Below are 26518 nucleotides of genomic sequence, written 5' to 3'. Positions count from 1 at the left end.
GTGGAAGTCATAGAGTATCAACCAGAATAACAGTGGGAGAATGATCCTACCATAAAGAAAGATTGAAAGATCTCAATATATTGGATGCTTACCCATACCTAAAGGACACAGATACCAAGGGGGCCAAGGAAATTGGGTGACAGAAATAATAGGCTGAGCCGGAGGTGGAGAAAATTGATTCTGAACACAAGGAAGGGCTCCTGAGCAGAAACTGGTTGATCTGCTCTTGAAAGATCTGCTCTGCTCCCTACTCCTTGCCAGCAGGAGTAGGGCAGTGATGGTGCCTCTGTACTCGGCCCTGGTGAGGCCTCTCCTCGAGTGCTGTGTTCAGTTCTGGGCCCCTCACTACAGGAAGGACATTGAGCTGCTGGAGCATGTCCAGAGGAGAGCCACCGAGCTGGTGAGGGGTCTAGAGAACAAGTCATATGAGGAGAGGCTGAGGGAACTGGGCATGTTTAGTTTGGAGAAGAGGAGGCTGAGGGGGGACCTCATTGCCCTCTACAACTCCCTGAAAGGAGGTTGTAGAGAGGTGGCTGTTGGCCTCTTCTCCCAAGGGAATAATGGCAGGACCAGAGGAAATGGTCTGAAGTTGCGGCAGGGGAGGTTTAGATTAGATATTAGGAAGAATTACTTTACTGAGAGAGTGGTCAGGCACTGGAACAGCCTGCCCAGGGAGGTGGTGGAGTCGCCATCCCTGGAGGTATTTAAGGAACGTGTAGACATGGCACTTCAGGGCATGCTCTAGTGCCCGAGATTGTTGGTTTGTGTCTGTGTGTGGGTGGGGTGGTGTGTGGTTGTGGGTGTTTGTTTTGGTTTGGTTTTGGTGTTTGGTGTTCTGGGATTTGGGGGGGGTGGGGGGGTGGTGTTTTGTTTTTGGTGGTTTTGTTGTTGTTGGTTTTTTTGTTGGTTGGACTCGATGATCTCAAAGGTCCCATCCAACCAAAAATATTCTGTGATTCTGTGAAATACTCATACGAGACAAATACACTGGAGAGAGAGAAGTAGCAGAGAATATCATCCAAATAGTCCAGATTTAGAAATAGGATCTCACATGCATTTTGTGTCCCTGAATTTCACACTCAGTAAAGTGAATTGGAAAGGAGGTGATGGTTAGTGTCATGAATCGGTAGTGGGTTTGTCTCAGTAACCAATACCGGGATTATTGGACAAAGTAGGAGAATGGGGACACTTCAGATGTGCATTCCTTGGTGGACTTGGGCTAAGTGCTGAACAAGTGACTCAGGATTTACTGGAAAGTATGAGAACGAATGAGATGGCAAATATTCAATGATCTTGCTATGCAAGTCGGTGCTCGGTAGACTGGCTGACTGTGCTCAGTGGTCAGTTTTTTATGGAGATGCTTTCCCTTACCGAAAGGGGGGAAAGATTGGCATCTCCTTAAATACTGGGGTATTTTTTTCTTCCAGAGGTGGATGGCCATCAGGTTGGTAATCTCACACCCACCTTTCTCTTTGCCTAAAGTGGGGCGATGTGGGACATGTTATGTGACCTGTAGGGCAGATGTGCAGCCCTTCTCCCCTTCAGTGTCGTAACAATGTCCACTCCAAGTTTTGTCTGTGCGTGTTAGAATTCAACAACAGCTATTCTACTTTAAAGTTCTCACTCTAATCTAGATGGATTCACAGGTATGGGCAAAACCTAGATGAAAAAAGCCTTTGGTTTGGAAAAACAGAGTCAGCGGTAGTTACTGTGGAGTTGGTATTGCCTCCTACCACTTTTCAGAGAAGACTGAAGGTTTTAGACATGAAAAACTCTTTCTCAGCATTTTCTTTGGCTATTCTTGTGGTGACCTAAACCATCTTTTCCTTGAATGCAACCCACACAATGAAGTTAAAATCATGTCTTCCCTGTTTCCTTCCTCTTTCATTTTGAGCTACTTTCACGTCCAGGGTTTGTCTGCCTCCTCGCATTGAACCTTCTGAGCAGGTTCTGGGTGAGGCCGCTGGCCCAGCTTGTTCTCCTTTCTTGTCCTGAGTCATGCCTAATATTAGATACCTTGCAAGAAAGAGTACAATCCTGCAAAGACAAGTGGGAAAACTGCGGAATTCTCTTGACTCCAACTGCTGACATTGTTGATGTTTTGTGGTTTTTAATCTTATTAGGATTATTGCTTCAATAAATACCTTGCAGAGAGGAGTTCTGTGGGTTAGTTCTGTCTGTATGGGTGCAGCAGTATTTTCTTTCGTCACTTCTAAATCTATTGTCTTTTATTTAGTTGGGCAACTCCTTGCTCCTGTCTTATTGGGAGAAAAAGAGAGTGGGAATGGACAATAAGTGCATCCAGATGGCTTTCTCTGCCTGCCTGAAGTATCATACGCATGGATCGTTTCACCTCTTAGTTAATGTCCCTTGAACGTAGCCCAGAAATTTGAAAACCATTAGACTTCTTATTCAGCAGACTTTTAAAGGGACTGTAGGCTGGGCAAAGTTATGCTAACTAAGATTCAACAGGTCTGAGTTTTGTAATGTGTGCATTTTGTGACTGAGTTCTAAGACGAGTATCTTTCTGTAGTTCGGATTTACGTCAACACTTTCTGCACTTTCTGATATTTTGTTTTGTTACAAAGGCATACAGATTGAATGCAATGTTCGAGGCTGAAGTTGTGTTTTCCATATCATTCTTTATCTCTGTCTAATACAAAGCTCCACATCTGTTTTGTGGTTTTGACAATGATTGGAAACTAAGCAGATGTTTTCCCCTGCGCTGTCCACGAGGGCACTTAGATCTTTCTCCGAACGGCTACAATTAATGTGGAATCCATCCATGTCTACAATTAGTTCAAACTCTCCTTGCCAATTTGCATAACCTTGCACTCATGTGTACTAACATTTATTGCTGTAACTTGGGTGGATCCTTCAGTTTTACTTTTTTTTTTAAATTCTCATTGGTTTTAACATAGAGCATTATCGTCAACAATTTTTTTTCCTATTTCACATTGTATCTGCCCCTTTCCAGATCATTTAATATATTAAATGTTGATCATAGTATCCACCCCTGGGACTTCCCCCATTAACCTTCTTGAAAACTGGCCATTTATTCATGCTGTTCGTTTTTTGTAAATTAGCTTTAATCTATTGACAGATGTTTACCTCTCACCCCATGACTAGTTTCCCTAATAGGCTGCAGTGATGAATATTACCAAAGGCTGTTTGAAAATCCAAATTAATTATATCTACCAGTTTTTCTTTAACAACTGTCTTGGCTCTCCTTATAGAAAATATGGAGGTGCCCATTTTTCTTATGGAAATACCATGCTAATCTGTGCCTCCTGTATGGCATTAATCTAACTTTCATAACTGCCCAGTTGAGCCATTTTACCAGGTAATAAAGTAAGGTTTACAAGTGTCTGTAATTCCTAAGCTCACCGTTGCTTTTTTATACACGAAAGCACGGCATTGCCTGCCCTGCAGCTTTGCCACTTCCTATTTAATTTTAATGATGGAGCTGCCAGCAAAATACGTAATACGCCGCTTCGCTCTTAACATTGTTTGAAACTTGGGCAAGTGCTACCCGGGCCAGTTTGTTTCCAATTTAAATTAATTTTATGTGACTCCAGGCATCAGTGGCAGGCTGCCCTGGGTTTTTACAGCACCTGCTCTTGAACTGCTCGTTACTGGCGCCCATCAAGGGCTCCTGCAGGGATCGGCACTCTGTGGCTGCCATGCCCTCCTATACCGATTTGTTTGGTGCAGCCTCTCGTACGCTCCTCACCCTGGAGATACGCTTTTAAAAGGACTTGCAAGTTTGAGAACCCCTTACCCTCAAATTTTTGGGAAGCTTAAACAGGCTTGTTAAAATTGGAGGTGTTCACTTTTTAATTCAAACAAGCAAAGCAATAAATCATCATTTAAATATGATTTTAATATTTTTGGCCTTTTATGTTAGTGAAGTTGGATTGTCTCTGGATCTTGCTACAGTCTGGAGATTTACAGCCAAATTCAGTCTTTGTGTTCAATTCAGTATTTTCTTCTGTGGATGTTTAAGCACTTTATGACTTTAATGTACATTTACTTGGATTCATTTTAAAGTTTTATGTTACAAAATCATAACCATTTCTTCTTGTTTACAGAAAAAACTGTTTGCTTATGACCTATATTAAAGTGCTTTTCGTTAAAAAATTGAATTAAAAATGCACTAAAACTTTTAAAATCTGTTAGATGAGGCAGTTTAATATGAAATTGCATTAAATAAGATGCTTTGCACCTAAAACTGATTTACTGCCGTTAGCCAACTGACCCAGTTGGTTTCGTGTCCTTCGGGGCTCTATGAAGTCAACATCTCAGCATCTCCCATAAAGGTTTTTATTCAGAAACTGGAGGAAGAAAGTAAGGTTTTGGCTTGCAGCTCAGTGCTCCCCAGTGCACTAAGGGCTGTGCTCAGGTCGTAAGTAGGTGCTTGGCAGCCGCCACATCCCTCCCTGTGCTGTGCCGTGTTGCCACGATTGACTGCAAGATGGGCAGGGAAAGGCTGATCCACCTGTAAAGTAACACAGGAACCGTTTGATCAGTTGTAGGATTTTCAATCCTAAAACCTCCCTGTGCCTGGGCATCAGTGATGCCTAGGAACTGCTGTGAGCGAGCGGAAGGTGGGACGCAGGTAGGGGAGCGGGGCACCAGCCTGGCGGTGTTGCTATAAAGTTACCTGTGAAATTTCATCCAGGGTGAAGGGAATAAACAGAAATGAAGCGCGTACTCTTCGCCGCTCGCAGATGGGCTCCACACATGTCAAGGCTCAATTTATCCTATCAGTAAGGTCTATTCTGGGCTCTTCTGTGTTTTCTGCCAGTTCAGTCTGGGAGTCGTTTTACACCTCTTGGCAAATATTTGGTTTGGATGTTTTTAAGTATAAATTAAATGATTGATTAAAAGTCAGAGAAAGTTTCAGATCTTACTGGTTATAGTGATTTCAAATTTAACATTAGCTAAGTTTTAAAGGTATTAATGTATCTTAGAGTATTTGAGTGTAAAGTTTCAGTGAATCAAAACAGCTCGTATTGCGGTTCTTGTAGACTTTGCACCGGTGCTGGTGCCTGAAGTCAGTCTGTTTGTATCTCCTTTAGTGATACAGTCAATATTCAAATGATTTAAGGTTTATATTCCTGATTGCAGCAGTGGGGGTTGGTGGGTGGGGTGGAATTTTGGTAGAAAGTATTGAAAATGTAGGCTAAGCATCGTTTCTTTATTTCTAAGTACTCAAGTGCATCTTGGATGTAGACTCAGATATTGGAATACTTATCATAGAATCATTTTGGTTGGAAGAGTTGATCATAATTTGGTTGATCGTCACGTCCAACTGTTAATCTAGCATTGGCAAGTTATCACTAAACCACGTCCGTCAGCACTGCATTTACATGTCTTTTAAAGGCACATTCTACCCGATCAACCTATTTATCTCCCACCCTTGTACTATCGTGCTGATTCCTTTCTATAACTTGCAGTGTTGTTCCTCAGAGGCACTGCAAACTTTTCGGTTCCTTAAACGTGCTTTCCACGTTTTATATTTTGACTGGCTTCAAAACCTCTTCCCCTCACACCTTATCGGGTTTAATTTCCCCGAGCTGATTTCCTGCAGTGGAATTATTTCGCCTGTCCCTGCCGCTCTGGTTACATCCCACACTGCGTCTGGTCCCAGCAGCCTGTGAAACGTGGTCCATCGCATGCGAGTGCTTGGCCTTTGCTGTCCTAACTGTGCTTCTGCAGACACCACAGTGCATCTCAGATGTTTAAAGAATTCAGCCTCACAGCTTTCCTGTGCATTAAGGAAACATTTTCTCAGTTTTATGGAACAACAAAGTGAAATGCCCAACATCATGAAGGAAATCTGCGGCGCAGCTGGGAAATGAACTCTGATCTCCCTGTGTCTGTCCAGTACCTTAATTACGTGATCATCTCCACTGCCTCATCTCCCATTCGTCTCTTGAAGTTGAACGAGCGTGTCAAACTGCATTTTTCATCTCTTTTCTCTTGCCTCTGCTTATAGCTTGAGGCATTGGGCGAGAGTGGATTTTTTACATGTTGGGAGGCTTCTTCAATACTGTTCTTTTATCCCCTCTTTTTTTTTGCCTCCCTTCTTACATCCCAAGTCCTGTGAAATTAAGTCTCTATTCCCTTCTATATCCAAAATGTGGTTTTCTGTATTCATACACATACTTGCTATCAAAAAGTTTCATCTCTGTCCTCCGTTTTAATGCTGTAATAAGATTTATTTATTTATTTATTTATTTTTAGGTCCCTCACATTTTCCCTTCTCTATGACACTCAGCTCTAGGCAACCAGTGTTTTCTGCATTTGCCATCTAAATCACCTTCTTTCCTGTTCGAATTTTACTATCCCCAGCCTGGTTCAGCGTGGAGTACAAACCCTTTTCTGCCTTGTACACAAAAATGGATGTACAGGGTTAGATCAAAGGTCCGTCTAGCAGAGCATCCTGTCTCTTGCTGTACAGCGGATACCCAGGGAAGAGTGTCAGAACGGGGCAATCGAGCAATGATACTTCCCTAGGCTGTGCTCCCAGCCTCTGACTCATATTTGCAGCTCAGAAACTTCCTTTTGTATTTAGCAGCCCTTGATAAATTCCCCCTCTCCCTTCTGTTAATTTGCCTTTTTCTTCTGTGAACCCATGTACACTTTTAGCATCCATAATATTGCATGGCAAAGAGACAGGCAGATGAATTATTACTCGTGCAAGGAAGTGTCTCCTTTTGTTTGTTTTTATCCTGATCATTTCATTTGATGTCTGTCCATTCTTTTTTTCAGAAGGGACTATGAGCACTCATTCTCCATGCCATTTCTGGTTTTATAGTCTTTTATTGTTTTGCATAATTGTTTTTCCTGCAGAAGCCTTTTCATGCGTTTGATCACTGTTGTTGCCCTGCTTCAGCTTTTCACTTCTGTCTTCTTTTTTTTTCCAAGTGTGGGGACCAGAACCGCATGTAGTGTTCAAGGTGTAGATACACTCTATTTATACAGAGGTATAATGACGTTTTACGTTCCTTTCCTCGGCATGCCTACTATTATTAATTTATTTTTGACAGCTTCCACTATGTTGTTTCTACGTTCTGCATGCTGCTGCCCAAGCTGCATCTCGGCTGAGCATTTCCCTTGCACTTTTGCTTATGATCTGGACCCTGACAATTACTCTTGCTTCACCAGAATTTCCTTTTTCCTCTTGCTTCTCCCTTTTTATGCCTCCACCATATCTGAAAGAGCTTCCTTCCTCCAATGCTCCTACCTACCTTGATCTCCAAATTCCTGCCGAAGATTCGTACTACAAAGCCCTTGCAAAGCATCTGCTCTTTTTTCCCCTTATCTAGTGTACCAGCAGTGTCAGGCAACTTTCTATTATGCTGGAAATAAAAAATGCCTCTAAGATGTGTGCCAAGCTCACAGAATGTAAATCCACATATGTATATCCAATCCACTCTTCTTTTTTTCTCCTTTCCTCTTCACCATCTGTCTTCTAATCTGTTTTCTGTGTGCATTAAGGTATAATTTTACATCAGTCCGGTTGATTTCAAGTTTAGTTCTAGCCTGCGCTGTTTAAAAGTGTCTTACATTAATAGAGCTTAATCTGCTCACACCATGCGCAGCATCTCAAGGAAGGGAGCAGTCCAGGGAAGTCTGGGGCCTCCTCTATTCCTGTCTGGGAGTTTTTGGATTGAAATCACTCAGATGATCTGTGTAACTTCTGCATAATAAGCCTGATGTTCCTTCTCTGTGTTGGACCCGCCGCACCACTGATGTGCAGATGTGCAGCCTGTTTGCCTTCCAGATGTGTTGGACTGTTCACAGACAGATTCTGTGAGTGGTGAACACGCACGCGTGAGGTTGGAGATGTACCAAGCGCATCGTGTTTGCTGCTTACGCCGCACACTGGGTCAGCACGTAAGCATTTCGTCCAGAGTTGTCCTGGATGAGTGGTCCTGGCTGGATCTGTAAGAGAGGAATCTGCCATCGAGTGCCTTCCTGTGCAAGTCCTACTATTGCTGTGTGATTTTACTGCAACAAAGGTAATATGGGGGAACTCTGTGTTTTTATAGAAGTATAACCTATAGGTGCTATATCACCATTACGGTTTATTAAATTATCCTCCCTGTCCCCTATAAGTGTAGAGTCCTTTACAGTTTCAACAAAAGGGGTTGTTATGGTCTCTGAGCATCTGAGAAATTGGACACTGTGTTCAGGTGCTCCTATATGGAGTTTGGACCTTGGTCTAAGCTGAGGATATACATCATTCTGTGGATGCAATGAGACAGGATCGGTGTCCTCCTTCTCCTGTCCTCCACAAGCACAGAGGTTAGCCACAGTGTGGGTTTGAAGGTCAGCAGCATTTCAGGTCCCCAGGTTGTGGAGGTGCTGAGGATGACTCTGTCCTTAAAGTTGCATCATTACGTTTACATGTAGAGATGTAATTCACATCTGAAAAGCCCGAGTCTCTTCCTCTAATGTATAGCTCTACACCACGTAACAGTGGGTTGGAATAAATCTGTTAGCTGAGTGTTAAGTTCAATTAAACTTAATTAGAAATAGATTCATGCTGCAATGGTCAGAGGTCTAGTCTGAGAGTCGTTATGCTCGGTTTTAGTGCTCTGCATTTGGCTTCCTGTGTGATCTTGGGCAAGTCACTTAGCTTATCTGTGAGAAGCCCACATGGTTGTTGTGAGGTTAAATGCCATAAAGATGTATGAAGTCCTCTTGTGTACATGTTGCCAGGCTTATACAGCTAAAGTTAACAAAACAGGTCCTTTTTTGTCAGCCCTTTCTGTGTCCCAAATGATCTCTATGGTTGGAAAAAAAATCCCACTTAAAAGTTCCCACATAACCAAGTCTTACAATGTAATTGCATAGGCTGTACCTGAATAAATGATGTTGCACTTAAATGATTAGCTGTTGAATCTAATGTTTATGATTATATTGGCAGTGTGATCTGCTTCTGTAGTGAGTGTGGCTCAGAGCCATTCTGTTGTTAAAACAGGGACAGAAATAATCAGTAACCCCTGCTGCCAGGCGAAGGAAGGATGAGGGCTGGGGCGGACAAAAGCTTAATCTTTCTCTCTCTCTGTTTTTCTAAGAGCTTGAGCTAATCGCTGATAACCAACACTAAAACATCTGAATCATAAATCTTTTCAGCTACTGCGTGACTCCCAACAAACTGAGTACGGACTGTTTGTGCCTTAGCTATTCCCTTCCCTGCTGAGCCATGCCTCTCATTTATCTCACGTATAACCCCTTCTCATAGTCTTTGCAGGTTTAAAACAAAATTCCCATAACACTTCTTACATTTAAGTCATTGAGGCACCCTTTCTGTGCTTAGCGCCCTTTTAAGATAGCTTTAGGCAGAAGATGAAATCACGGCAAGGAAGTCCAAAGACCAGGGATGCAGCCTACACGCTCATCCTTCTCCCTTCTCCCCCACTCACCCCGCCAAGAGCTGGGACTCCTGCTTCCTGCTATTGTGAGAATTAATCCTTTAGTGCTTCTTGCTGCTTTACCTTCCATATAGCCAATAAGCACAGAGTGACTGAAAGGTTGGACGTGTGTTCGAAGGAATGAGTAGCAATGGATCAAACTGCTCTAGCTCTCTCACAAGTGCTGTTAGGAAGATACAATCATTTGCTTCTTATGTGAAAAATAATTATGATAACCTCATTTTATAAGAAAGCGAGTCTAGGGTTTTTTGGTGGTTTTTTTTTTTTTCCTTCCTTCTCAGATCAATGAACAGATAGGGGAGTAGGGGAGAAACAAATTCCTAACTTTACACCCCAGCTAGAAATCAATAAAGAGGTGGTCCTGAATGCTGTTCTTTGATTGCTGGCTGTGGATGTGCTCCCGTGTTGACTGAGGCTGCCCACAGTAAATGCATAGGTGGAAATTTTTCAACACCAAAATTTATTTTGGGAGGAAAAGGAAGTGACATTACGTTGTTGTGATTAGTTAACTTTCCTCTGTGCGAGAAACCCTGGAATGAGCAAATGTTGTGGTCTGCAGTTCTTTGTTTTGTTTTGTTTGCTTTTTCTTCTTCTGCTTCAACTGGGTGGAAGTGGCATGGAGGTTATTGAGTTAAATGACTTCTTGAGATTTCTGTGAGCTAGAAGGGAATGAGTTGGGAAACAGTCTTTGGAGCTCCTCTTGCTAAAGCTTTATTACAGGAAATGTTACCACCCATCAACACAGTGGGATTGAATCCTCTGGGAGTGACCAGGTCAGAGTCACCTGCACTCATGGGCAAGTGGGTGTTTCGAACAGTAGCAGCATGTGAATTCGTCAATCAAAACGTTGGGGTGTGCAGGAAACAGTTGTGCTCAGTCTTGAGAGATGTGAGTCTTTGAAATGTTGTAGTGCATAGCACAAGTAAGGCTCTGTGTGCCCTCTTTTAAGGAGGTTTGGAAGTCATGGGATTGTTTTATACCCAAATGTTTTATACTCATTTTATTTGACAGTTTGTAGGAGACTAATATATGGAAACTAAAACACGAAGAGTATGTAACTGTGACAGTTTGGGGGGAATAGCAGGCACCTTCTGAGAGGAAGCACTAAGCCAATAGTGTTTGTCACAATGGAGATGCCTAGGATGAATTTATTCTTAGAAGGAAAGTAGTGATCCTTGTTCCCAACGCTGAATGGTCTGTGTCATAGAATCACAGAATGGTTTTGGTTGGAATAGACTTTAAACTCATCAAGTCAAACAATTAACCCAGCACTGCCAAGTTACCTCTATACCATGTCCCTCGGTGCTATGTCTACCCATCTTTTAAATACCTCCAGGGATGATGGTTCTACCACTTCCCTGGGCAGCCTTTTCCAATGCTTGACAACCCTTTCAGTGAAGAAATCTTTCCTAATATCCAATCTAAACCTCCTCTGGCGCAACTTGAGGCCATTTTCCTCTTGTCCCATCGCCTGTGACTTGGGAGAAGGGCCAACCTCCACCTCTCTACACCCTCCTTTCAGGTAGCTGTAGCAAGCAATAAGGTCTCCACTCAGCCTCCTTTTCTCCAGGCTGAACAACCCCAGACCCCTCAGCTGCTCCTCATAAGACTTGTTCTCTAGACACTTCTCACACTTCTGGAAGTTTTCTGTATTTTACCTTTTAAATGCTTGATTATTTTTTTAAATTGAATTTATTTTGTTGTCTTTAAGTTGTTGTTAACATTCTTGCAGTAAAATCAGACCCTGTAGAGGCATGCTACTCTTTGAGAGTTAGCAAGTAAGGATTTCCCTAAACTAGAATTCCCCTTAGTTCCTCAGTTTCGGTCATTTTGAGCACCTCCTTAGGACAGAAATGCCAGACAGGATGAGACATTTCCTTCACTGCTGAAAAAAATGTAATTGGTAATGTACTGCAGGATTCTTGCCTTTATGGAGTGCATGGTGCAGGTGTCCTTGCTGCTGTCTGTGGGACTTACTGTTTGGAAAGGTTTGAGCAAGGCTGCGTGTGAAAGGGCCTGCCATCCTCTTCTGCTTCAAAAGATCTGTGAATAGTTAAGCTGGTTCTCGTTGTCTTACAAATAGTAAGCCTCATGGGAGATTTAGGTATTTGTTTCTATTTTGTGTGTATTGAAAAAGAGCAGAGAATAGTCAAGGGGGTTGCCTGAAGTCACCCAGCCTGACAGAGCTGGGAATAGGTTTCCTGGCTCCCAGTACTGTACTTTAAACCACAAGATTAGTCTTTTTTGAAAAGGATAATCTGTATGTTCAAAGAAGGCTTTATAAAGCTCCCATTAACCCCAGTGCCGTACCTAGTGAGGAATCTAATTTATGTTCTGGCAAATGAAAGCGGTTTCGAAGACCTCAGTGCTGCAGGTCACTGTCAGACCTTCAAGGTCTGTTGCCACCAGTTTAATTTTTCTCCTGCCTGGATTCGCCTCTGTTGTTCCTGAGAAAGGAGGTGCTAAACTGTACTCCTGAGGAAAGACTTCCAGAGACATCCAGTTGTGGATAACTGAGAACAAGGTCCACGTGTGGTTTTTTGCTATGCTTAGTTAATGTACAGAATGGCTAATGTTCCCATTGCTACCTCGAAAGAAAGAGATACCTTCTGGCAAAGCTCTTTTTTATTGCATTTTATCACTTAGTCAAGATCTGAATTCCAGTAGCCAATGACTGGAAATGTCCTTTCAAACTAAAATGTTGAACTTTAGAGTTTACCCCTGGGTCCTCAAGCTACCTTATCTGAACAGCAGAGGAAATTTTTTTTTCCAGTTTTCTTCTGTTATCGAGGTAGAACACAGCATCTGAACATTAGAGAAGCGGCAGTACATTAACCTCAGCCTTGCTTTTATTCAAAGATTGCAAGTGTTTTACAGGGCTGGCTAAAGATTATCTAACTTTTGGGTGGGGGAGGAGAGAGAGACGGACAGAGATTTAGCTCTCATCACTGAATACGTGAAGTGAGAATAAAAGCCAGGCCTTTCCTGATCCCATGCTCTACTAATAACACTTTTACAAGCTGGTTATATAATTATCTGTTACCGATATTATTTTTCCCCCACTTCAGGCAGATCAGCTGTTTCGTCCAACCGAAGTGTTTTGTGCAGATCTTTGGATAATCCAGTGTCATCACTTCTGCATTGAATTGCAGAAACAAAGCTGGCTACTCCAGCTTACAAGATGTAACAGACCTTTGTTTCATTTCTTATAATGTAATTAAACAACTCTTTTTTTTTTTTTTCCTTTTTTCCATATTCTTGATGGGAGGAGGGAATTTAGGAGAAAAAGATACTCCCAAATAATGTCTGTAGAATAAGCGTTACAGCAATAGACCTGATTTCCTCTGTGTCTGGGCAATGGTTTACTGCCCTTCTCTCAAATTACAATGCTGTTTGTAATATGTGTTTTAAGAGTGTAGTTAGCATTAACATTTATGAACTTCATAATAATAATAATTAACAATAATAATTTGCTGTTTCTGGCAGATATAACCATTACTGAGTAAATAGCCAAGTGTTTGTAGCAATCTGCAAATTTATTGGCTATAAAGACAACATTAAATTAAGCTAGAGAAGAATTCCTCTATGGCGTATGTGTTGAAGAAGATATTCTTCCTGTGCTCTGGAAGGAGAGCTACAAGCACTCCATCGCCTTTTTTATGGAGCAGCGTTGCCAGATGTGGAGTAAAACACGGAGCGTCCTCCTCCTAAGCACGCGAAGGGCTCTGTATCGTTTCCCTTGGCAAACACACATGTGAGCTGAGCTCCTTCCAGATGCGGGCGGAGGTGGTAGTTCATGGCCACCTCTGACCGAGGGGCCTTAGGCAGGACAGTCGTACTGGTGTCGCTTGTGCAAGCGTCACTTGCAAGTCACTCGCGATACATTTTTAAGAAGAGCTCCATAGATTTTACGCTTTACTCGACAGCCTAAAAACCCTGGGACTGCCAGCTTTTTGCTTTGTTTTTCCAAGTAGACCCTTCTCCCCTCTGCCTTCCCCCAGCTGCAGGCAAGGGAACAGGAATTCCTGTGGGGCTCCCGGCTGCTCCCGGTCCCTAGAGCAGCCACCTTGGTAACCAGGCAACCTTGTTGGGTCCTCTTCAGGTTTTTACCAGCATCCTGTGGAAGATGATGGCTCAGCAGAGCAGGGCAGATCTGCATGTTCAGCGGGACATCCAAGGAAGCTTGGGATTCCCATTGGAGCTGGGAAGCCAGCCAGGGAAGGCATGCTAGATAGCTGTCACTGGGGTGGAGGCTCTGAGCCCCAACCAGGCTTTAAAAGCTTTGGGGGGCTTTTCCACGTATCCAATGAATACGGATATTTTTTGGACAGGGCTGAAGGCAGAGTGTGACTACTGGAAGAGGTAACTTCTTGTATTTATTTTGACATCAGATCCTGTGGTGACATGCATTATGAAGCCAGAGCTGTGTCAGGAACTGTGACTTGCATTACAGTATTCGACAGGCTTGACACACCATTTCCTATGACAAACCCATCCCTTAGTGCATACATGTCTCATTAGGGTGGTAACATTTGTGTTTCATATAATAATAATAAAAAAATGTATAAAAGCCATTAATGTCTGGACTATATAAGCTTGGAAACAAATTCAGAGTCTGACAGATAAGCAAGGTGATGCTTTTGGCTACACAGAGCAGTGCAAACGGTTATCCAAGAGTACAAATGAGACCTATTAGTTATGTTTCCACAAACTGTTATGCAGTGTAGTAGATGTGTGTTTTAAAGTTTTAAAGACTTATTTTAAAGAATAAGTTTTAAAACTTATTCTTAGGCTTGAGACTAAGCCTGTTGCAAACAGGCAGTTCACACATCTGAGTGGCTGGCTGGCTGCATCATCATGAGTGATACCAGTCAGCAGCTATTTCATGCTCTTGCAAATTCTTCTTTGCTAAATTAATAGGAAAATAAATGTTGGAACTTGGATTTCAGCATAGCACCACGGTAGAATTCATCTCTTGGCCACGCACTGTGGTGGAAGCCCGTGGGGTACCTGTGTGTGGCTGCAGGCTCTCCAGGCGGCTTTTCTTTTGTCTGACCCAGAGCGAGGAGGAAGAGCTTTTAGTGCCGACAGCACTTTGAGGCCGATCTCCCCGCTGAGCCACCAGCCAGGGTTTGTTTGTGGTGGGTATGCTGTGGGCTGCGCTCCGTGCGGCATCCGAAGGGGAGGCAGAAGAATGGCTGGATGGGGAGATCAGATTAAAGCGAAAAGGCAAGGCTTCACAGCCTTTTTTTTTTTTTTTTATCTTAATGCATTTTACCTTTTCATCCCACTTTTTCAGGCAAGGATGAGCAGGGACCTTTTTTCCTCCATTCAAAAGCCAGGCTGTTGTTTTCCTTAGAGGGGCAGAATCACCTGAGCCCTTAAGGATTGATCTGGGCTTTCTGTTTATTTCTACCCCCATGAAGATAATTTTTTTTCTTGACTTGCTTAACTGGCAGCTAATAACATCCTGGGGAGGGAGGAGAGCGATGTAAATGCCAAAGCACCACTCATTGCTGTTACAGGAGAAGTTTTGTGGCATGGGTGCAAACCAGCTGCACAGCTTGCGTGCCATGTTGCATCAGCAGTGCATGATGGCAGGGAATAAATCCCCCAGGAGTTTTGGCCGGTGCATGAACTAGAAATGTGGAGGTTGGCTTAGATGGGCCTTTCTGACTATATTGAGAGTGGCAAAAATCCCCTTAAAAAAAATAAATTTCCCCCAGTAAGTCTTGAAATCTTTGCAGAAACTTTAGCCAAGCAATCCATTCCAGATTTTGGCGCTCATCCTTTCCCTTCCCAGTGCTCATGCTGAGCAGATGAGCGCAATGGCCAGACCTAAAATGAAGAGCATCTACAGTCTGATCTCATCCTCCCTTGCTGCCTTTGGCTGGAGAGGAGGAGGAGCTTTGAAATCGGATTATTACTTCGAGCCTCTTGGCTTTGGAGCTACAGACTGTTCCCCACGTTGCCAATGGGCTTAAAAGCTTAGCAGAACTCCCACTAGGTACCCAGGAAGCCTCTTACCGCAGGAGATGGTGACACGGCAGGATCAGCTGTTCTTTATTTATCACGCAGCCGAATTGTCTGGGGAGGGACCATAGCTAACCCGGTGATGTTGTTTCCAGAAACAACGTCAAGAACAGGTAGAGCAGTGCTGCTGCTGTTTCCCACCAACAGGACCGTGCTCACCCAAGGTGCTATGGAAAACTGTTGCTAAAATTTTTAGTCTTCAGCTGCTGGTAGTACTTGGCCCATAAGTAGGAACGCTAAATCCAGCTCTTTGTGGAGAAAGGGAGTTCAGGGTGGTTTTGGTTTGGTTTTACCGGCAAGGTACTACTGGCACATGACTGTGAGAACTTAACAATATATATAATCTATATGGTATTGAGAGTTAGCTTCAGAATGGTCCCAGTCTCTAGCTGTCCACTCACCACTTTCCTCAGTCTGTCTTCCCAACAAAAAACCCCAAAAGCATAAGCCAGCACAGTCTACAAGTAGTTTAACCATCTGAATACATCTGATACTCCATACAGGCGCAGCTACTGGGAGAGATCCTTTCTAGGTGATAATAAATGATATCTTTCTGAGGGCGAGGCAAACAGGATGCAATTGAAGCAGACTGTGTTTCCTCTCGTACTGTTGTGTTCAGAGGTTATTTTCAGCTAGAGGAGTTGAACTTGTGGCTTGGATGATAGTGGTCAGCCACTTTGTGGGAGTGTTTTGGCTTGGGGTTTTTTAACTTTTCCCGTAAAGGCACAGACCCCTGATTAGAAATCTAAGCAGACTGGTGTTAGGCTTGCTTTTCTTAATTGCTCTTCGCAGGCCTCTTGGAAGTCTTCCACCGGGTCTGCAAGAGGTCTACAAACCACAGTCTGGAGACCATCAGTTCTGCTGAGGCTGAAATTTCTGTCTGTCTCCCATGTAAAGCCAGCTCAGTGCCCAGCGCAATGCTTGCCCCTCAGCCAACATAACTGGCTTATGGTAAATGGTGTAGATTATCTGCTCTGAAGGAAGAAGGGATTATATTAAAAGGGAGAAATGATCCTTTGGAGGGAAATAGCACGATCTCCAAATGCTTTGGCTGCTAATAAAACTGCTGAAAAAGAAAGATGATGGAAGTGGCATCGAGTGTCAAGCCTTATGGCTTCTCTCTCGGCCTCGCCACTGAGTGAAGCATGCCCCTGGTAAAGATGCTGGGGCTTGTGTTAGTTTCTCCATCTGTAAAATTGCTCTGCATGTGGGTGTGTGCCTCCCCTTCCTTCACAGGTGCTGCAAGGCTTTACTGAATGTTCTTTAAATGCTTTGATGCTCTAGGATGAAAGCTGCTCTAGAGGCATGAAGTACTAATGTCTAACTATTAAACAGAAACTAATCGCCTGTTACTTCAGAGCTTCACATGTACCCTGTCCATCTGAAAAGGTACTTTTGCAGGGGGAAGAAATGGAATGAGTAGCAGTTTTACATCTTTTAAGTGCTGACAACGCATAAAATTCATAACGAATGTAGTTCTTGTCCCAGATCACTTGCACTGCAGGCAAGATGAGTCAGGAGGAGAGGAAAGCTTGATTAGCACTGGTACGCTGCTATGGGGCATGAGGGAGACTGGATTGATCAGTCTGAAATCTCTTTTCAGTACAGTTTAGCCACCCAGTGTGAGCTGCTCATATTTGTTTGTATTACACAGCAGTGAAAAATTCCAGTTGGAGAGCAAGCAGCGACGTGCTGTGCAAACAAGGGAGGGTCCCTGTCCCAAAGGAGGGATCAGGCAGCAGGTTAACGTGGATGGAGAAGAAGAAGCCACAACCATTCTGGCCGGTGGGATAGAGGGTAGATAGCACGGTGGTCTCAGATCACCAGCAGGTTTGTGCCCATCCCAGATTCTTAAGCATGTTAATAGAGAGGCTAAAGGAGGACAAAACTGAGGCACTGGGGGGGAGCATATGGGATTTGTTCTTTGCAAACAGCCGTAATGTGGAGGCAATATGACAAATTCTCCCTGGCTTTCTGTTTATAACCATCTCCCTCATACAAAGCTGTCATCTCACACCTCTGCTTAGCCCTGGAGTAACATTATGCCCCTATTTACAACGTGCTTGAAATAGCCTTCAAAGTCTGCTCACAGAAAGTTGAGGGAGGTAGAGATCTCAGAAGGCACTGACAGACGTTAAGGGGGGACCTGAAGAAATGGGAAAAGGGAGTGCCTCTGCTACTCTTGCTTTTCCCCCTCACCAAATGACAGTCCCCTTCTGACAGGGTAGCTTTTCTCTTCTCTCGGATGTTTACTCTTCATCCCTTGCCCTTGCACACACCAGTCCAGCGGCTCAGAGAAGAGCCGGGACCTCTGTGGTACCAAGTGTCACTAAACCTCTTCACCTCATGCCCCTGAAGCTACTGTAGAAGGCCAGCTTGGCTCCCCCTGAGCTCCTGGTCCCCAGGGACAAGGTGAAGATGATGATGTTTCCTTGAGGAGAGCTGCTGACTTTTTTCCCCGCTGCCAGGAGCACAGGGAGGATGTTCAGCAACCACTCTCCCTGCAGTGGAAAGGCGGAGTGGAGAAGTCAGGGTCCATTTTGGCCCAGGAAGCCATAAAGCCCTGGAGCATCATATAGAGGAGAGGACAGCATGCAGGCTCCTGCAGGACTATGGGGAAGCTGGGAGAGGTGCATCCAGCTGCAGACTTGGAGAACGGGTGGTGTCTCTAACTAGCCGCTTGAAATCAAGGTAGAGACTCCATCAGGAGCAATAACTTCCTTCTGACTTTCTGGCAGCCATCTAAACCCACTGCTGTTTGCACTTCTAGGGTATCCTGAGCCTAGGAATACCCCTATCTCCCTGCAAGGCCCTCTGGCTTGTCATGCAGAGCAGCGGGCTCTCAGTAGCTTTCGTATTTTGAAAACTGTTTCCGTATGACGGCGGCAGTCACAGGCAAGGACCCCATGGCACTGGGCTGCGGAAGCCACTCTGGCTGTTGAGTCGGGGGGGCATGGTTTTTTCAGGCATGCTGAGTATGTCCTAGGGGGTCCGAGCCCACCAACAGACCAACAAGCTGAGTTGTGGGGGTTGGCAGAGCACAAGTGGCTTGTGGTGTAGCTGGATCCTGTCACCTCAGCTCTGGGATTGTGTCCCCCTGTTCATTGCATTGGCCTTCTGCTGCTGCTTTGGGTGAATTGGCTGGGTGTGCTCCGCAGCCCAAAGGCGAGTGCCATGCTTCCCTCTCTGGGATGTGTTGGGGGGAGCAGTGTCCCTCCCCAGGTCCCTGCATCCCCCTGGAACAGCTGGCTGGCTCTTTGGTAGGTAGAACAGCAGGAGCTCCTAGCTGGAGATGTGAAGCATGCACACTGGCTTCAGGCAACACGGGGGTAAACGATGCTCCTTGGAAGCATTTCAGACCTGCAGTTGACTTCCCATCTTCCTGCTCAATCCCAATAAGTGTACTCCTGCGTGAATGTGCCTAACTCTTGCCCAGGTACCTGTTGTCATTAATTATCTGTGACGGGAAAAGAACGTCCTGGCTCGATTTAGTGACGGCGTTGAAATTTCAGCGCATGGGTTGGGGCTGGCTCAGCATAGCCCACTGGTAGCTTTCGGTGATCTCCTAAAGCCTCTGCAAAAGCCTGTTGAGTCACTCGGGAGCATTGCAATGGAAAGCTGATAACAGCAGAGGTATGGAAATAGAGCTGAAGGGATTGGGGTTTTTAAACTGGTGGCTAACTTGGACAAGGCTTAGCTGTGCTTAAACTGGTTATGTCCATCAGATTCGGTTAGAGATGATTCAGCTCCAGCACAGCGGAAGCCTTTAAACTGTAGTCCTGCACCTCAGCACCCCAGCCCGCTCACCCTGGGATCCTTCATGTGCTGGGCTTGCCTGTGGTTTTGGAGGAGCTCGTCTTTGTGATGCTGCCCTCCAAGCAGACAGCTTGCGAGAAGCTGGAGCCTGGCCAGCCGCTTTCCATAGTTCAGAACCCCAGCATGTGCAGCTGCCCCACCATTACCTCTGCGCTGGTGTTGGTGACAGTGGTGTCACTGCTGTCACTGTTGTTTACCCAGGAAGTTGATTGTGTTTCCTCTTAAAAGTCTGGGTAGATACTAAGAGTGTATATCAGGCAGCGTGGGGCTTGGGTCACCACGCGTACAAGAGACCACAGCACTCAGGTGCTGCCAAGAGCAGACCAAATCAGCCATTGCAAGAAAATGCAGGTGATAACGGGGTTTAATAGATGCCTACAGCAGCTCTGGGGAAGCAGCGTTCCTTTTGGACCCAGACTTTCCTCCCAGCCCACCCCTGCCAGCTATTTTCCCAGGGAGCGGGGAGGGAGGGGTTGGTGCCCTCTTGCCCGCTCCGGCTAACCCTGCTTCAGGCCAGCGCTCCTCCCGGGCGAGGTGGTCACCCTTGAGGTGGTCACCCTTGCTCCAGCGGCTGCCTCTTCCCGACAAGCCTTCGCCTGACTCAGGGGGGGATTTAGTCCCGGGCTGGGGGGAGGGAAAGACGTTAAACAGGCTTTTCCCTAATGAGGTGTGACGCCAGCTGGAGAGGGGGAGAATCCTGCTTTTCTCCTGTCTGTTGCTCTCTCCAGCTAGAGGAGGAGGAGGAGATGTATCCCCCCCCCCCCACTCCCTCCTTCCTCTGCTGATTTGCTGCCTCTTCTGTTTCCTTTCTGTGCCGTCCCCAAAGCGTTTTGGCAAGGTTCAGATTTCTGTGCTCACAGCTCAGTGCTCAAAGAGAAAAGGGGAAAAACAAAAGGGTTGGAAGCGTGGGGGGGATGGTGGCAGGGAGGAAGCCCAGCCGCTCGCCCTGGTCAGGCCGAAGGAGTCCAGGGACCCGCGCCCATGAAGGAGCCCAGGGACCAGTGGCCACGGGCAGGGTTTGCCTTCGGGACCGGGGTGGGGTTTGGTGGCCTCTTTCTCCTGGGAGCCCCTGGCATCACTTCAACCACTTCTGCTCAGATGCGCTGCTTGAGCACCCTGCTGCTTTGCTGGCCCTCCCTTCTTGGAGGGGAGGGCTGGAAAAACAAGCTTTATTCCTTCTCCTGCAAAACGTGGGCATTAGGTGGAAACCCGAGGGAATCCTAACTCTTCGTTCACGGTCCTGAGATGTTAAGATTTGCATTGTGCCCTCCTGGTCCCTGGTGCCCCAACAGAATTCTGGACACATGTGGAATGTCCAGGATTTAGGGCCAGAAAGCTGGAGAATCCAGTGGGATAGAAAATTGTGACATTCAGCTAAAAAGGGCCGATGGACCCAGTCCTGGGAGCTTCAAGGGCCTCTTGCTGCTCTTGCCCTGTTGCAATTAGCAACAGAAAAAAAATGTAGACAAAAACTTTACAGGACAATGCCAGTGTGTTATTTCCAAGACAGATGATCATGGTAATACTTGGACTGTGCCTTTACCATAGCCCGCTGGCACCAGGTGCGGCTGTTGGTAGGGACCAGAGGATCAGAGTGGGTTACAGGCAGCATCCCACTCATGGCATTGGGGAGCAAGGTGCAAGTGCCTTTCTAAAGATGTGATGACAGCCTCACGCCTGCTAGTGATGGACCTTCATTAGCCCCTAGTGCTATGTGTGTGCTGATTAATCCCAACTTGTGCCAGGGCCCCTTAACCCAGCGTGGTGCTGGGACTCCACATCGGTCTGCGTGCCCAGTGCCCTGTTAGCCAGTGGCTGCGAGATCCATCTGCAGCCGGTTTTGGTCCCCAAATTGGTGCTGTACCTGCCATGGTGGCAGGAACTAGGAGCACCCATCCAGGAGAGAAGAGGCAGCAAGAGAGGGGGGAAGCTCCCCCGCCAGGTGTTTTGGGGCAGAGTGGTGGGTCCCTGCCCAGAACACAACACCTTTCCCAGTGCCCGAGGAATGTCCCCCAGCTCCCGGGGTGACCCGCCAGCCCCGAAAATGTAAAGTTCACTCCCGGGCCTGGAAAACAATGGCTGCAGATAGGGGCTATCTGAGCCGGTTGTGGCCACTGCTTCAGGAGTGTTAGTCAAACAGTAGGCTGAAAAGGCTCACGGGAAGCAATTTAAATATTCTTTCATACAAAAGGCTTTCGCATCCTAGCAGAGGCAGGATGCTGACTGACAGCTCTCGTGCACAAGTGTACATGGATGAGGGAGAGGCTGAATGTTGGGGGTGGGGGGAACATCCTAGAGACTTACTTTCCCCCCTGCCCTTTATTCTGGGTCCTAGCGTCATTTTTCACAAGCTGCAGGTTTACTGTGGTAACACACCTGGGATGTTCTAGCAATCGCATGCTGTGTTGGGTTCCCCCCACCTCCCCTCAGGTATATTTTGTTAAAAGGCAGATGTCCACTAAAGTAATTTACAAATAAAATAAGCCAATGCCTCCAAAATACTAACTGCTTACCAAGTGAATTCACTCAGTAATTGCTATTTATATAGCATGATCATTATTTATACAACAATAATATCTCGCTCTCTCCAAGGAATGAGAAGCAACTGCAGTTTTTGTATTAACTTGTCATTAAGCAGGGTAGTCGTCGAGAAGCCAGAGCAGAGATTCTTTGGACTTTTCCTAGCTCTGCAGCAGGGACGCTATGTCAGGCTTTGGCTGCCCACCGCCCTTCCCTTGCTTCGAGTTTCCACATATAATAGATGCATTTAATAGATTCCTCACAGGGCAGGTGTCAGGCTTCCGCTCGTGAAGCACTTTGGATGTTGCACAAGAGGTAAATAAGAGCGGTGTTGATAATGAAAATATGCCATTAATACATTTCCAATAAAAAACTACAAGCGGCACTTAATCTGCAATCTGTTATCAATAATTTTATTACCGCAGTTACTGCGGTCTAATAAAAAAGCACTTTCTCTTCTTTATTGGGTAAGTGCCAAAACGTTTATCCATTATTCTCTGGCCATTAACCTTTATTCTGTAGCCATTATCTTAGCCATTTGTGTAACAGTCTGCTGAGTAACATTCAAGCAGGAGTTTGTATTCAATCCATTATTTACTCTGAAACCCAAAAAGAATAGCTTCTTATGCATATGTTGTTTATCCATATTAAATCTTGTTAAGTGCTGTATACTGTCGAGAATAAGTCTTACAGAAAGTGGATTTTTTCTTACTGTGAATTATTTTCTGGCATATAAATAAAACTGTAGTTAACCCAGTAATATTTTGAAAACAAAACTTGAAATTGCTAGCTGAAAACCAGATATTTCTCACGACGTGTGAAATTTGTGACAACTACATTTCAGAAGCTTATTCTTTTTGTGGATCGGTTCCTGCATCACACCTTTATGTTAACTCCATCGTGCTGAAATAAGCCATGACACTCTCCACCCCTCCATCAAGGGTTGAAATTTTGGGTCATGAGGTCTGACATCCCTCCATCCTTTCTTTCTCTCTTACTGGAGTGGGAAAAAGAACAAAATCAAAGAGAAATAAGTTAAATAATCAAAATGCCTGCTTTTCTTTGAGGCATCTGCTTGCTAGCTTTCAGCCATTTCTGAAACTATTTCTAACCATTTCTATCCACCTGAAACTGCTACTTCTCTCTGTAAGTGGCTTTTAGAGCCACGCTTTCTGAGCTCATCTTTTAAATGAACTCACCAGCCTTAGCGAGTGGAAAGCAAAGCAGGAGAATGAAACTCTTGATTCCTGCCCATCAGCTGAACATGGGAGAAATCATGGGTTTCTTATTAGGCTGTAGTATCTCAACCTCACTGAACCCTGTTTTTCTGTTTCCAGACAAAAGCATTAGTCTTCTGGCTGGAGAGTGACATTCGGTAAAAGCCTTTCAAGGTCTTCCCATAAACTCTTGCAACAAAGAGGTAGTAGTAGCAGTATTTATAATGAAGGGGAAGGTCGGCTTACACAGCATATGCTCTGCTGCTGTACACATAGTTGAGGCTGCTTGTGTCTTTTTGGTCCTGATCAGCCAGCAGTAAATTTTAAGGAATTAATCTGTTGGTGGGAATTTTTATTTATTTTTTTTTTTCTCCCTGCTCATTAGGAACTGGAAGCCGCTCTTCACAGGGATGATGTGGAGTTTATCAGTGACCTGATCGCCTGCCTTCTTCAAGGTTGTTATCAGCGCAGAGACATCACGTGAGTAACCTCGCTCTATGGCTTAAGCGCTTTGCAAGGGGAGCTAATTAACACGGTCGCGGGGATGTTTCACGCCTTTAGAGTGATGACGTGGCGGTGATCGGCAGCCACCAGCAATCAGGCCAGATGCTTCACCGAGTGGAAGGGAATTCCAGCTCTTCTTGGGTTGAGTTGCTGGTTTTTAATTGTACAGACCCATTGTTAAGCAAACTTGTTTGTTCAGATCCCATGCAAATCTGCTTGATGCTCCGCTGTAGCTCTACAGCATACAGTGAACATTCACATCTGCTGTTACGTTCTGCACTCTATTTGGTCAAATTAGTGATATCACAGTAAGTCTTTAAATGATCACATATGTTTTTAACATTTTATATGTGTTGTATGGAATAAAACGTGCTGCTCTGCAGCCACCTCACTGACATGGAAGATCCCATTACTTTACAGAGGGACAATTGTAATTATTTTGTTGGAAATAAGAGGAGCTTTGGAACTGGCTCAGTTGCAGGATGTTGGAAAGTGATTTGACATGTTCTCCTGATGTTTCAACATCCGGAGACACTTTGTCAGTGTCTGCCAAAGTAACCTCCCAAACTGATACAACTGTAGAACATCATTCTTTGTAGGATGCAGTGAATGTGCTCCCAGCGATAACGAAGGCTTGTTGCGGTGTGTTTCACTTGTTCTTCTGTGAATCATGGTAATAGCAAAGCATAACCATGGAGATGAAGACAGCTTGGCAACATTTGCAGTTGCTTAGAAGAGGTGTTAGGCTGCTTCCTAAGATTCCCCTCTTGTGCAGAGACTTAGACTGGTGCATTGGCATAACCATAGGTGGTTGCATTGAAAGCTCTATTTCAAATTAACTGACTATGTTCAACAAACTTTATGTAGTTTATTCTTATACCTATATCTGCCTATCTACCTATATAGGTAGCATACGATCTGCTGGATCAAGTACTGGCTGACTGGATGGTCCCAAAGAGTGGTGTTCAATGGAGTTAAATCCAGCTGGCGGCCGGTCACAAGTGGTGTTCCCCAGGGCTCAGTGTTGGGGCCATTTCTGTTTAACATCTTCATTGATGACCTTGATAATGACATAGAGTGTATCATCTGTAAGTTCGCAGATGATACCAAGTTAAGCGGGAGTGTTGATCTGCATGTGGACAGGAAGGCTCTACAGAGAGACCTAGATAGATTGGATCGATGGGCCAAAATTAATGGTATGAACTTCAACAAGACCAAGTGCCAGGTCCTGCACTTGGGCCACAACAACCCCATGCATCGGTACAGGCTTGGGGCAGTGTGGCTGGAAAGCTGCCTGGCGGAAAAGGACTTGGGGGTTCTAATTGACAAGTGGCTGAATATGAGCCAGCAGTGTGCCCAGGTGGCCAAGAAAGCCAATGGCATCCTGGCTTGTATTAGAAATAGTGTGACCAGCAGAAGTAGGGAGGTGATTGTCGCCCTGTACTCAGCACTGGTGAGGCCACACCTGGAGTATTGTGTCCAGTTTTGGGCACCTCAATACAAGAGAGATATCGAGGTGCTGGAGCGGGTACAGAGGAGGGCAACGAAGCTGGTGAAGGGCCTGGAGCATAAATCGTACAAAGAACAATTGAGGGAGCTGGGACTGTTTAGTTTGAGGAAGAGGAGACTGAGGGGAGACCTCATCACTCTCTATAACTACTTGAACGGACATTGTAGAGATGTTGGTGCTGGTCTCTTCTCACAAGCAAATAGCGACAGAACAAGAGGGAATGGCTTCAAGTTGCAACAGGGTAGGTTTAGACTGGACGTTAGGAAGAAATTCTTCACAGTGAGAGTGATCAGACACTGGAACGGGCTGCCCAGGGAGGTGGTTGAGTCACCGTCCTTGGATGAGTTTAAGAGTTGTTTAGATGTGGTGTTGGGGGATATGGTGTAGGGAAGAACTTTGTAGAGTAGGGTAGATGGTTGGACTCGATGATCCCAAGGGTGTTTTCCAACCTGAATGATTCTATGATTCTATATCTATATAAGTAGATTCTCTTGCATTGCTGGGTTGACATTCAGCATAAGTGGGTATCGGGACCTGAACCAGGCAGCTGCACTGTATTTACTGTCTCTGAATGAAACTGATGTGATGAGAAGCTTGATTGTGAAGGGACTGCAATCCTGTATACCTTCTTCATCAAAATAGCCACAGAGCAGTATCATCTTGCATATAACCATGCAGCAAGTTTATTTCTTCATACCAGGAACACCAGCAAGTAGTGACTTAAGTGTTTTGACCACCTTAACCAGCTCACCCATGTAGAAGCAGTGAAAGATTTGTCTTTGATAGATTTCATAAATTCAAGATTGTGACGTTCTCCTAAACTCTCCAGATCTAAGTGTCCACTTAGCGATTGCACGGTTTGATTGCCTCCTCTTTCTCAGCTGTTTTAACTAACTAAATTCAGGGATGAATCACGGGTGAGTCGTCGGGCATTGGCAAGTTGTCTGTCTGTCCAGGGAAGCTTGCACACGTACACATGCCATATATATACACTCATGCACAGTTCCGTGACGCCCCTGGCAGCTCGACAATGTGTAGTTACTCAGCATTGCAAGTAGGTCCCACTTTGTGCCTGCATATAAATACAGCTTTGGTTAACTCCGAGATGCCAAAGCTGCAAGGAGGTAATGTCATTGTCGAAGGAAGAGCTGGTAACCCAACCGTGGCTTCGTGCAGCCTAGTTGGGGTTTGGATGCAGCACAGGTAGGTGGCTACATCGCTGTTGCTGTGTGTCTGCCCACCTACAAGAGGTGCCGTAGGAAACGGAGGAGTGCGAAGTCACGTAGTGAAGCTGTGAGAACTTACACCTCACCCGAACGTTTGCGCTAGGGAAAGCATGAGGTGCCTGAAGGAGAAACCGGCAGCACCTTTTCTGCAGCACCTCCTGTAGAAGGGGACGACCTCGTGGGCAGGAGAATAATGAGAAATTCTCCTCATTTTTGCGGAGGAGATGGGGGAGAAGTGCACAG

General features: G+C 45.2%; 1 protein-coding gene across 1 annotated transcript in view; it reads left to right on the top strand.

Moving 5' to 3' along the window:
* CECR2 (CECR2 histone acetyl-lysine reader) overlaps positions 1-26518 on the top strand; it is a 98539-nt gene that overhangs the window by 28292 nt on the left and 43729 nt on the right. The window contains exon 2 of the mRNA XM_074167419.1: positions 23421-23515. Within this exon, the coding sequence (XP_074023520.1) occupies positions 23421-23515 (95 nt within the window). The remainder of the gene's footprint in view (positions 1-23420; positions 23516-26518) is intronic.

Source organism: Numenius arquata, chromosome 2 (assembly GCF_964106895.1).
Source record: "Numenius arquata chromosome 2, bNumArq3.hap1.1, whole genome shotgun sequence".
Lineage (NCBI taxonomy): Eukaryota > Metazoa > Chordata > Aves > Charadriiformes > Scolopacidae > Numenius > Numenius arquata.
This window is presented reverse-complemented; position numbering and strand designations above follow the sequence as displayed.